Source organism: Hippoglossus stenolepis, chromosome 10 (assembly GCF_022539355.2).
Source record: "Hippoglossus stenolepis isolate QCI-W04-F060 chromosome 10, HSTE1.2, whole genome shotgun sequence".
NCBI lineage: Eukaryota > Metazoa > Chordata > Actinopteri > Pleuronectiformes > Pleuronectidae > Hippoglossus > Hippoglossus stenolepis.
Window position 1 is genome coordinate 26,203,157 of NC_061492.1, and position 12,037 is coordinate 26,215,193.

The 12,037-nt window shown below is 40.7% G+C and overlaps 2 protein-coding genes across 2 annotated transcripts; one reads left to right on the forward strand and one right to left on the reverse strand.

The window, feature by feature from the left end:
* Positions 1 to 3,806: 3,806 nt before the first annotated feature.
* LOC124852616 lies at positions 3,807 to 6,276 on the reverse strand. Its single transcript, XM_047341733.1, has 4 exons — positions 6,058 to 6,276; positions 4,855 to 5,932; positions 4,435 to 4,603; positions 3,807 to 4,208 (listed from the first exon to the last, which is right to left on the reverse strand). The coding sequence occupies exons 2-4, from the start codon at positions 5,180 to 5,182 to the stop codon at positions 4,079 to 4,081; spliced, it is 627 nt and encodes a 208-aa protein (XP_047197689.1). The 5' UTR covers positions 5,183 to 5,932; positions 6,058 to 6,276; the 3' UTR covers positions 3,807 to 4,078.
* A 2,670-nt stretch (positions 6,277 to 8,946) lies between these two features.
* Positions 8,947 to 11,578, forward strand: LOC118116756 (serine/threonine-protein kinase pim-1-like). Its single transcript, XM_047341558.1, has 6 exons — positions 8,947 to 9,175; positions 9,736 to 9,829; positions 10,123 to 10,321; positions 10,895 to 11,072; positions 11,183 to 11,365; positions 11,478 to 11,578. Exons 1-6 carry the CDS (start codon positions 8,947 to 8,949, stop codon positions 11,576 to 11,578), a joined length of 984 nt encoding a protein of 327 aa, XP_047197514.1.
* The last annotated feature ends 459 nt before the right edge of the window (positions 11,579 to 12,037 follow it).

A 12,037-nucleotide genomic window follows, 5' to 3' on the forward strand; every position in this document is an offset into this window, starting at 1 on the left:
CACAACACTTTCTCCACAGTCACAATACACATGAGCAGAGGGAGATGGTCTCTGTACATTTTCATACGACTTTTACAGGAGCAGCTCGGGTAATGATGGGGGAAGGAGAGGAGACTGGGATGAAAGGAAATCTCCAAACAAATGCCAGATTAGCATGAATATAGCATAATCATTTATTACTGCATTTAGTCTGTATTTTTTGTTTTAAACTAGGCCTGTATTGAAATGTACTGAAATGAAAATCCTCCTCTCTCTCTCTATCTACCTTTGGCCTCCCCCCATGTATTATTTTTTATCTCTCTCTCGTTCTCTCTGTGTCTCTCTCTGATCTGTTGCTTTCAGGGACCTGATAGAGACCAACATGGAGTTCCTTTGTTAGATCATCATGCAGAACAAAATAAAGCAACAGACTGCCAGGGCTTTATGTGAATCATGACAAGCCAACATCCGCACCTTGATGGTCACAGGTAACCCAGCTCAGTGAATGTGTTGACTTATCTGTGGCTGAAATCATGAGCATCCATGTCACTATGGTCTCGTTTTCCCTCTCCCTCTGGTATCACCTGTAAGGTGACAACATGCTGACAGCCTGACGGTGGCTGGAGACTGAGGGATGGTCTGCACATGAGAAAGTCATGATAGCAGATGCTGTGCCTCCTAACGATATCCAGCCTGCTAGTACCACATGGCATTATGCTGAAAACCCTGCTCAGACCGCTCAGGACAACCAGGTAAGACTGAAGCTGCTCTCAGACATGCACTGAACTCCAGGTAATCTCCTGACATTCTCTTGAGTGGCTGTATGTGAGAACGCAGACGCCCAAGTCAGAGGCTCCTGACTTTCTCCTGAGTTTCTCCTACCAGACCCCTCGTAAAAACTCTGGATAATGTCAGAGTCAGCCCATGTGTAAATACAGCAGGAGATCACAATGATGTCAGTTATATATCTGCATCAATCAACACTCTGGCCATTTAAATGAGTGCAAAAGCCCAGAGTTTCACACAGTGTCGTGGGATGAAGATGTGATAGAAGTCATTTAAAAAAAAAGAAAAAAGAAGATGAATGAGCTGTTTGACTGCATGTAGTAAAACCAACATGTATTCCAGTGTGTATGAAAGTGAATGAAAACAAACTGTGATCACTCTCAGGAGAGTCCAAATGATCCTCCATCAGTATCAGTGTCCCTTGAGTCAAAGTAAGTGTGTAAAGGAGTTATGGCTGTGTCTCAATTCATGGGCCAAATCCTTTGGAGGATACAGCCTCAGACAGAGGATACCATATGAAACCAGGAAGTGGAGACAAGGAGGAGATTAAAAAATTTAATGAAAAATAAATAGATAACATGATTTATATACATACACAGGTTTAAGTTCCTCAACAGAGGAAAAAATTATCAGAGGCACGAAGGCAGGGAATAAAAGTCCAACGGAGATTGTGGGATGGTGGTGGGAGGAGATGGGGGTTGGGGGGCTAGGGGGCTATGGGGCTAAGTACAGCCTCAGACAGAGGTCACCTAAGAAACCCGGAAGTGGAGACATTGAGGAGATTTAAATACTTAATGAAAATAAAATGGGTAATATGATGGAGAATAACATGGTGTATAAACATAGACAGGTTCCTCAACATAGGAAAGCATTAACAGAGGCTGGAAGGCAGGGACCCAAACAATTTGGGATGGTGGTGGGTGGGGATGAAGGAATTGGGGATGGAGGAATTGAGGATGTGGGGTTTTGGTTGGGATGACAGTGGGTGGTTGGGGATGGGGGGGTTGGGGATGGAGGAATTGGTATGGCGGGCTTGGGTTGGGATTACAGCGGGTGGTTGGGGATGGGGGTTGGGGATGGAGGAATTGGTATGGCGGCCTTGGGTTGGGATTACAGTGGGTGGTTGGGGATGGGATGGGGTGGGGCTAAGTACAGGGTTGTTTAACCAGGGGTGCTGCTGCATTTCCTCCAGAGTGGCACGGTCCTCAGGCTCTAAAGCCAAACACTTTCCCAAGAAGTCTTGGCAGTCTGTGAGGAGAGAGGACAGACGACAAAGAAACGATGAGGCTTGAATCTACAGGGATCGACTGTAACATGGAAGGAACATAATAACTGCACATTGAAACCAGCGTTGTCTCACCTTTGGACCACACAGAGCTGATTCGGAGTTCATTTCTGAGGAACCCTGTGGTGTGGAACCGCCTGAATCCATCCAGCATTTCAAATAGCAATGATGCCAACTGCCAGACTGTCGTGGGGCCGGCCATGTATTGCCAGTTAATTTGAAACTCTGGAGGAGTGTATGCTAGTGTTCCTACAATATGTCAGATAGAAGGAGACAGAAAAAAGCAAAGGATGAGGAACAGGCAGATATTTAACAGTCAGATGAATGAAAAGCAGGATAACAAGACAGGTTGGCCGTACCAGTGAATTGGCTGTAAATGTTTTTCTTCCAAATGCAGCCACATCCAAAATCAATGAGCCGAACTCGAAGGCCATCGGAGCTGAACTCAATGAGGATGTTCTCTGCTTTAATATCTCAGTGGAAGGCGCCCTTGGCTTGCAAATCCATGGCAGCATCCACCAGCTGCTTCATGATGATCTGAGAAAGAGATAAAGAGTCACAAATGAGTTAGAGTGGTGAAGAAGGGACTCTGGATGGGACTGAAAAACACAGTCTATGTTGTAGCTGCTCTGGATCTTTCAACCACAGCACACTTCACATGGACTTGTAGGAGTTCAAATTTCCATCTTCTCCTGAGCACTTTGAGGACTTAGCTGAGGTCCAAAGGCCTTTCTTATTTCTGGGACCAGCAATTGTAAAAACGACCTGACACAAGGTCTATTTAATGGCTGTTGTGTAGCTTTTAATCGTACACTGTAAGAAAAATCCTGTTGTTTTTACGAAAAAAGGTTGGCAGCTGGGTTGCCAGAATAATTCCGTAAAATTTACAGTAAAAATGTAAACAACTTTACAAGAACAACTTGTAATTTTTACAGTTTAATCTGTTCTAATTTACAAAAAAATTACATTTTAAACAGGTAAATCCTACAGCCCTTTTCTGCTAAATTAGCATGACCACGCTGCTATTTAACAAATTCCTTCTGTAAGATTTACATGCAGTTGTCGCTTATTATACATTGAACCCCATTCAGTTTCACTGAAAAAAACTGTAAATTCTTCATTATAAGGCTGTCATTTAACTGAATTTCTCTGCAAATTTTACTCCAAAATTGTTTATAATGTAGTGTATTTTTCAGTATTTATGACAAGACTTTACAGTATAAACAACATCTAAATACTGCAATTACATTTTCTGTAAAATGTACGAATTACGATTTTATGGCAAAAAATCCTGTTCTATGACTCCTATATATATTCATCTCAAATATAAACTGTAAAAGTATTCTTCACCACCTGTTAGGATTATTGCTCTCTGAAAAAAAGAAAGCTTCTATACGTCATTTACACTGCCTTGCCTTCTTTTAGATGTTTGACCAGAAATGTGAAAAATGTAACCCAGTGTACACAGATTAAGCATTTAAAAATTGTAAAGCAAAGCTAGATATACCTTAAGTGTTACTGTACTAAAATAAAAAAAAATTTAATTAAACAAAACAATAACTTGCCTTTCCAAGGATTTATTAATCTAAAAAAAGTGCAAAAACATGTAATTTCTCCACATACATATTCGTTTATGTACATTACAAACATCAGAACTCTCTGTTCATGCTCTCTGCATGTGACAGATTAGTGCTCATATTATTAACTGTTATATATATATATATATTATTAACATGTATTAACTGAATGAGGAAAGATGGAAAGAAAGAAGGGGTTATTTGCTATGAATAAATGTTCCATGTAACAATATCTTCAAAAAAAAAAGCTCTTCAACTGAGGTATAGGTATGCAAGTGAAGAAATACAAGTGCAATAAAATTCACTAACAACTGCATACAAACTCTGTAAGAATTTCGTCTGAAACTTTAACTTTCTTAAGCTTGAAGAACTGAGCAGACAGAGTTGAGTTGAAACAAACTCAAACTGTGAGTGGGCACATGGCATGAATCTTACTGAGTTTAGTCCATATTCAAAGATCACGCCACTCATGATCCGAAAGTTCTTGAATCAAGGTCAGGACTCGGGGGTTCACGTGAAGACGGGACGTGTTTTTCTTCTCCACTTTAGTGTCCTTCTCCGGGTTGATGGAGAAAAAACACCTTGGGAAATAGAAGAAAAACAGATGACTGTATTAATAATTAAATACCTAAATTTACAACAAAACACTTCACATCAATCAATATTTTGTATTCAAGCTACTAATTTAAAACCATTTATAATAGTAAAAAGGTAAAATGACAAGTCCCCTAATCTCCAAGTCACTGCAGCAGTGACTTTAGATAATATAAAGAATAAAGTGAAAGTGTTGGATCCAAAAATACACACCTCTGCAGAAACTCCAGGGTTGATGCCAGCTCTGATGGGTAATGGATGTTGAAACAATAATAGCTCCCAAACATCATGCACAGGGCAGAAACGAAGGAGGGGATGTTGTCGTGTACAATGTTTCGATCCACACTCAGCATGAACCGTCTCGAAGAATAACAGGATCGTCCTAACAAACAAAACAAAAAGCACAATACAAAATTAAAACAAGACTTGTCTCCCTGAAACATCACAAAACTATTTGAGCATATATGCTTTGAAATTATCACTATCAGTTAAATTGCTTAACATGAAAATAGAAAACAGTGCATGTGCAGGTTGGGGGAAAATAAATAATTCAATAGGCAGAAAAGAGAGAGAAAGAAAAGGAAGAAAGATACAAAATACAAAATTTTAATAAAATAAAAATAGTAAACTTACCACACACAACAATGGTGGGAGTCAGGTGAACTTGGTCCATCTGTACTTCCTCTGCCAGGCATGTGTCCTCCACATGGCAGAGCATCGAGTCTTGCTTCTCATCAAAGTAGGAAAGCAGAAGCAGCAGCATCTCTTTGACGTCTTCAGAGCAACCACTCAGCTCTCCCCTCATCACTTTAGACTTTGTAACAGCCTGTAAGAACTTTTTGTTCTTGTTCAAACAAACAGTATTCATGTAGTTCAGGAGCCGTTCCCCCTTCAGATCCAAATTCCGTGTGAAAGTTTCTTTGAGCCCAATTCCGGTGAGTTCCTTGAAGTGGACTGCCATGCCGAGTTCGTCGAACTAAAACGGCCACTCTTCCAGGAGGAATTGTATATTTTTCCCCTGGTTGACTTGTTCACGCTGTGTGTAGAAAGTCAACTTCATTAGAAGTTTGACCTCCTCTGGATTAGCATCAGTTTGTTGAGACATGATCTTCAGTTTTTCTTTCTTCTCATGCTGGCTCTCATGAGTCTCTCCACGGGGCAGGAATTTTAAATCCCAGTTAACGCAACCATAAGTGTCCTGGATTGTTGCTCTCTGTTCTGGAGGAACTTTGTCTGTGTCGGACTCATCAGTGCGCTGCTTTCGCTTTCTCACTTTTGGGCTTGTAGATCGCTTCACATTCTCGATCCTGTTTTGCAGTTGCTTTACAAGAGAGTGATACCCTGGCCCAATCACATCTCCTCCGATTATGTCTTGAAGAGATTTGGGATATTTTGCCACCATCTTTTTACCAACTTGAGTAGTGTTTCTTCTACGCAATGCAATAACTTTTTCGTGTCATCTAACATACCACAATCCGGATCATCTCCCTTCTCATTCGTGGACTTGGTCATTTTTCCCTCTCCAATGACTGCATAAGTTCCTCTGGGAACTTATCCCACGGTATCATAAACATATCCACCCAGTCTATATCGGGGCTTTGGCAGCTGTTGGAAGAGTTTGAGGGTGAACTTCTGGGTGAAAGAGACTGTAAGGATGCGGGAGGTCCTGGTGAGGCAGCAACAGATGAGCTGCTGGTTTCAGGAGTCTGGCCTGCAAAAAAACACACACAAAAAAAGGAACACAATGTGAATGTTTCTATATTTCTAATTGATCTTTTATGCAGGCGACTTTGGGCACTGGTTGCATCCTGTATTGTACTGCAATACTGGACTTACATCTCAGCTTCCAAGCAGCAAGGACTTTTCAGGCTTGAATTGGCCTCAAGGCTGTCAGCAAATCGGCTTCCTCGATAAACTGAAAATCATCAGATGTCTCCACCCCAAGCGAATTTAAGGTCTCTTCCAGGACATCTTTCATCATCTCTGGAAGGTCAGGCAAGACCTCAGTGATGGCAGTGCGTAGAAATGTTTGTTCCAAGTGAGTCATTTCTGGAATCAAGGAAGAATGACAATAGTTTTCAAGATTAAAAATGAAAGAAGAGAAAGGTAATTAGCACATTTAGTCATGTAATACTGTACATATATACAGATACTTTAAGTATATAATGTGAGTGAGGATTTACTTTTTATTTTTGTACATACAGAAAGAAAAACTTCTTAATTTTTACTAAATTTACATGTGCATTTTTAGTATGGCTTCTCCACCTCAGTGGCCAAGATCGTGTTTATTTCGACAAAACACTGTGTTTCAGTGGAATGACTTGGTGCCGATTAACAATGTATGATGGTAACAGATAAAAATCTACCAAGTCGTTAATGTTCAGACATTGCAATCTTGTACTCTGTTTTGTCACGGAGTACAGATGGTATTCAGAATGATAGTCAGCTTTATGTACATCCATCACAAAATACACAGCTGCATCATTTTGAATTAAAATAATGAGAAGTTCTCCAAACTCCATGGACTCATCATTTTTTGACACAAGGAAATTCCCTTTTTTATATGATGTACCTTTATACTGTATGTCTGTGGAAACACTAGTATTGTTTTCTGAAAAGCCAAATTCCCTCACTGCATGTTTAATTGCATCACTGTAAAGGTTGGGGTAAAAAGTACAACTGTCTTTGACTTGCAGAAGCTGGCTGCATCCTGGCCCAGCTGAAAGATATGCCTGAAACATCTGATGTCTCTCGGATAAAGTTAGGCAGATGTTTTTCAAGTTTTTCAAGTGCCTGGCACATCTCTTAAAGTAGCTGTGTTTACTTTCAAAACGCATCGTCCATACTCTGATCAAGGGGCCAAATTTCAAAGTTAGTTCTGGATAGTGCCGCATGAAATGGTGTTTTGGTTTTAGTGGACTCTCAGGAAATAAACACTTTCTTGATTCCAAGTATTCTTGGATTACAATGTCAAGATATGCTACCTGTGACAACGAAATCTTTTGCGCACAAATCATATTAACGATATCTTTAAGCTGGAGAGTTAACTGCCAGACATCATCTTCTGGATTTTGCACTTTGTCACCAATTAATACAGGCAGCAACCTTAACAAATTCCAATTTTGAATGGCTTGACCAGAAAGCTTGCCAACCTCAGAGTTGACAGCACATGGCTTTGTGAGAGCATCAGATCCTTTACTTGAACTGCTTGATGCGCCGGTTCAAAAGTGAATATGTAAGCCATTTTTTTCTCTTAATGAAATACTTCAAGTACAGTGCAACACCCTCAAATATGTCATGGCCTAAACAAGGTGGGAGACCAGGCTGGCAAACATGAAAAGATTTCAGCCTTTGACGTGTTGACTGTCTTCAGCTTGTAGATCATCAACAGCAGAATTGTAGCTTTCAGGGGTGCGCTGTGGACCACATACATTTGGATCATCACCATGAAACATTCTTTGCTTAATTTCACAGTACCTGCAAAAGTACTGAGAACAACTAAAGTTTTCAGTGAACCCACCAATGCTGTGTGAACCCAAATTATCGCCAGCAATACAATACAGAGCCCCTTTGACCGTTTCACGACCTATTTTTATTCCATTTTCCTCCAAATCTTTTAAATCCACTAACATCTCTGAGAAAACCTTAGCATTTCCAAATTTTTTTAGGTCATTCTCTCCACACAATAATACAAGGGACATGTGATCAGTATTGGACCGCACATGAGCAGGTAAATTTGCCACAGAAAGATAGACTGCAACAACTTTGTGTTTTTTCTTAGCAGAGCCGAGGGGATTGACCATTTCAAAAGCATCCTAGTACAGAATAAGCTTTAGACATCCTGGATTTTCAATGAAGGCTCTGTGAACTAATAAAATCAAAAGGTCCAATGCTTTGGACTCCTGCATTTTTTCAATTTCAAAGATCATAGGAAATGTGGCTTTGAAGTTGCTACAATGTAACCATAAGTTATCAGATCACGTAATCAGTTGTCCTCCCAAAATCAACAGAGCTAGACACACGTTTCGATTATTCAAACATATTAAACATTGCGTTTGGATATTTTTCAACCTACATCTCTGTTGATCTGGATTATTGTACGACATGGAAGATACAACCTTGTCCAATTATCTGAAGAATTTTCCAGGTGGGTTACAGCTACTTCTCCAGATGTGTCAAGTCTTTTTGTGTGGAGCTCAGTGCAAGGCATGCATAATATTTCACCCTATTTCCAACACAAATCATTTTATTAGGGCCCGAGCACTGACGGTGCTGTTTTGCATGTCTTACACTAGTACTTCTCCTCCTCCATTGACCACAACCATGTAAAACTTTGTGAGAAGGGCCTCAAGACATTGATGATGAAGTCTTTTGAAAACTGTGAGCTTTCTTCTAACACCTTGTTCGTTCAACAGACTTGATCACCTGGATTTCATTTGCAGGCTCTTGATAATATGTCTTTACTCGAACACTGTGCAGGAAAGTAGCCAGAGTCATTGTGAATAAAAAACAGTACTTTCACTAACCTTAACCAAACAGTAGTTGCCATGTTCACATAATGTAATAAAACTTGATGTCGTTTAAAATTACAAAATAATGTTTAATGTGATACAGAACTTTGCGGAGCCATCCAATGTCATCATTCTTATGTGGTCATAGGATTCAGAAGTCACTACATGCAGTCAACAGGTTGATGCTCACTGTTTTTTTCCCTCTTTTGTAGAGATGGTTGGCCGCCCCATCTCACCCATCGCCATCTTGGCGAGTAATTGGTCTGTGACTAAGGCCACTAAGAGGAAGGCCACCACTGAAGATGAGCCCCAACTGAAGAGGCAGAGGGGTGGAAAGGGCACTGATGCCAACACCAACCCTGGTCAATCAACCCTGGAGTCAGTAATCGAGGACAAAAGCTCCAGTGACGAGAGCACGGTGTTATCAGGCCACACCAGCAGAGGTGACTTACTTTTAAAGAAAATGTGCTGCTGTTTGCATGGAAGCAATATGATCATGTTAAAATGGGGATTGGTGTTGACTCCAGTTGGGAGGTATTTCAGTTTTCTTTTTGTGATGTTGTTCACGGTGAAAAACTGGCTTGTCCAACTTAAAGGAATAATTCTACATTTTGAGAAATATAATTATTTACTTTCTTCCTGAGGATTAGATGTAAATATTGACACAGATTAAACAAACCAGATATGATATGTAAATGAAATGATTCAAACAAATACTTATCTTTCAGAGCTTTCAGCCGACTGTTAGGCAGATGGATTTTACTTAGTTGTCATGAAGCTATCTGATGGTTTCGCTCCACTGAGCTATTTCCACAACATCTGAAAAGACTCCATATGTTGAAATGTGGTGGTTGAAAGCCTTAGAAATATGAAAAAGTGGATCATGAGTTAATATATCAAAATGTCAGTCCTGGAAAAAGAATATTAAGTTAGAGGTAGTGATGCCATCTTTTTTTCACAACTATATTAAACCATGTGTCTGTGTCTGTGTTCATTGGTGCAGCTGACTTCGAGGCCAAGTACTTGGAGCTTAAAAACTTGGTCAAGGAGGCTATGGCTCAGTTTATGCCGGCCACAGAAGGTCTGATGATTTACCAGTAAGTACATAATATGATGTGATAAAATAATTGAATGTAATATTCTCACATCAAACATAAATACTGTGACTTCATCCCTTGGAATAACCAAAGTGCTCATGATCTGTCCTGTAGGTGGCGATAAAACACATCCCCAACTCGGCTGTGCGCTGTCAAAAAGTGGTGAGTGATCTGTTGTCTCATCACCAACTGTTGAAATCATTCTTTAACTTTTATGTTTTTGTTGTTTACTTGTTGTTGATGGGATAAACACACATATTTTCCCTTTAGATGTTAAATGGGAGGGCATGCAGGATTCCCAGGGAGGTGCTGCTCATGCACAAAGCCGCAGGCGAACCAGTGACTGTGGGAAAATCTGCAGCCGTGTCGATACTGGACTGGTACGATCTGGACCAAGAGGTTCTTCTGGTCATGGAGAGGCCAGTCCCCTCTATGGAACTGCTGCGCTTCATGGATGAGAACTGTGGTCTGATTGCCGAGGACGTTGCAAAGGTACTGGAGCTTTATTCTTCGTGTGAGCTGTTTCCCAGACTACTACTGAAAAGGTCATTCATTTGAATATCATCAGTTTCAGTGGAGAGTGTTTGGCTGCTATCACACCCATATTTCATTTGGGTCCAATCACAACTAACGTTTTAAATTTCAAAATTAAATTATTTGAGATTCAGTCTTTAGAAACCTTCCCTTTATCGAGGGCTCTTGAGTTTTAATTAATGGATATATTATTGGCTGAAACATTGAGAAAACTATTTCAGCACAAATTCCTTTTTGAAGTTTTCTGCAGATCACATACTATGATTAAAAGCTACACAACAGCCATTAAATAGACCTTGTGTCAAGTCGTTTTTACAATTGCTCATCCCAGAAATAAGAAAGGCCTTTGGACCTCAGCTTAGTCCTCAAAGTGCTCAGAAGAAGATGGAAATTTGAACTCCTACAAGTTCATGTGAAGTGTGCTCTGGTTGAAAGATCCAGAGCAGCTACAACATAGACTGTTTTTCAGTCCCACCCAGAGTCCCTTCTTCACCACTCTAACTCATTTGTGACTCTTTATCTCTTTCTCAGATCATCATGAAGCAGCTGGTGGATGCTGCCATCGATATACAAGCCAAGGGCGTCTTCCACCGAGATATTAAAGCAGAGAACATCGTCATTGAGTTCAGCTCCGATGGCCTTCGAGTTCGGCTCATTGATTTTGGATGTGGCTGCATTTGGAAGAAAAACATTTACAGCCAATTCACTGGTACGGTCAACCTGTCTTGTATTCCTGCTTTTCATTCATCTGACTGTTAAATCTCTGCCTGTTCCTCATCCTTTGCTTTTTTCTGTCTCCTTCTATCTGACATATTGTAGGAACACTAGCACACGTTCCTCCAGAGTTTCAAATCAACTGGCAATACATGGCCGGCCCCACGACAGTCTGGCAGTTGGCATCATTGCTATCATTGCTATTTGAAATGCTGGATGGATTCAGGCGGTTCCACACCACAGGGTTCCTCAGAAATGAACTCCGAATCAGCTCTGTGTGGTCCAAAGGTGAGACAACGCTGGTTTCAATGTGCAGTTATTATGTTCCTTCCATGTTACAGTCGATCCCTGTAGATTCAAGCCTCATCGTTTCTTTGTCGTCTGTCCTCTCTCCTCACAGACTGCCAAGACTTCTTGGGAAAGTGTTTGGCTTTAGAGCCTGAGGACCGTGCCACTCTGGAGGAAATGCAGCAGCACCCCTGGTTTAAGTTCCTCTGTTGAGGAACTTAAACCTGTGTATATATGTATGTACATCATGTTATCGATTTATTTTCATTAAATATTTAAACCTCCTCCTTGTCTCCACTTCCTGGTTTCATATGGTATCCTCTGTCTGAGGCTGTATCCTCCAAAGGAGGTAAGTTCACCGTGAATCAGAGAATTTGCAAGAGAAATGAGAGGAACAAGCATCAGGATCCAAGTCTCTCAAAAAGTTTAGGTTAAACACAGATGTCATAAATTCAGAGTGTTCCTGACCTGCTCCTGACAGAGTCCCTGGCTGGGCTCGGAGCAGAAGGAGCACGGACACTGTTTGGGTCCTCACAAACCCTGCGGCCCTGGACCATGTTGCGATGGAAATAGCTTCTGTACAGTTAAACTCCTCCATCACTGTAGATCTATGGCGCTGAGCACAGTGCAGTTCTGACTGCACTGACTGGTGAAAAAATGAAATCCAATATT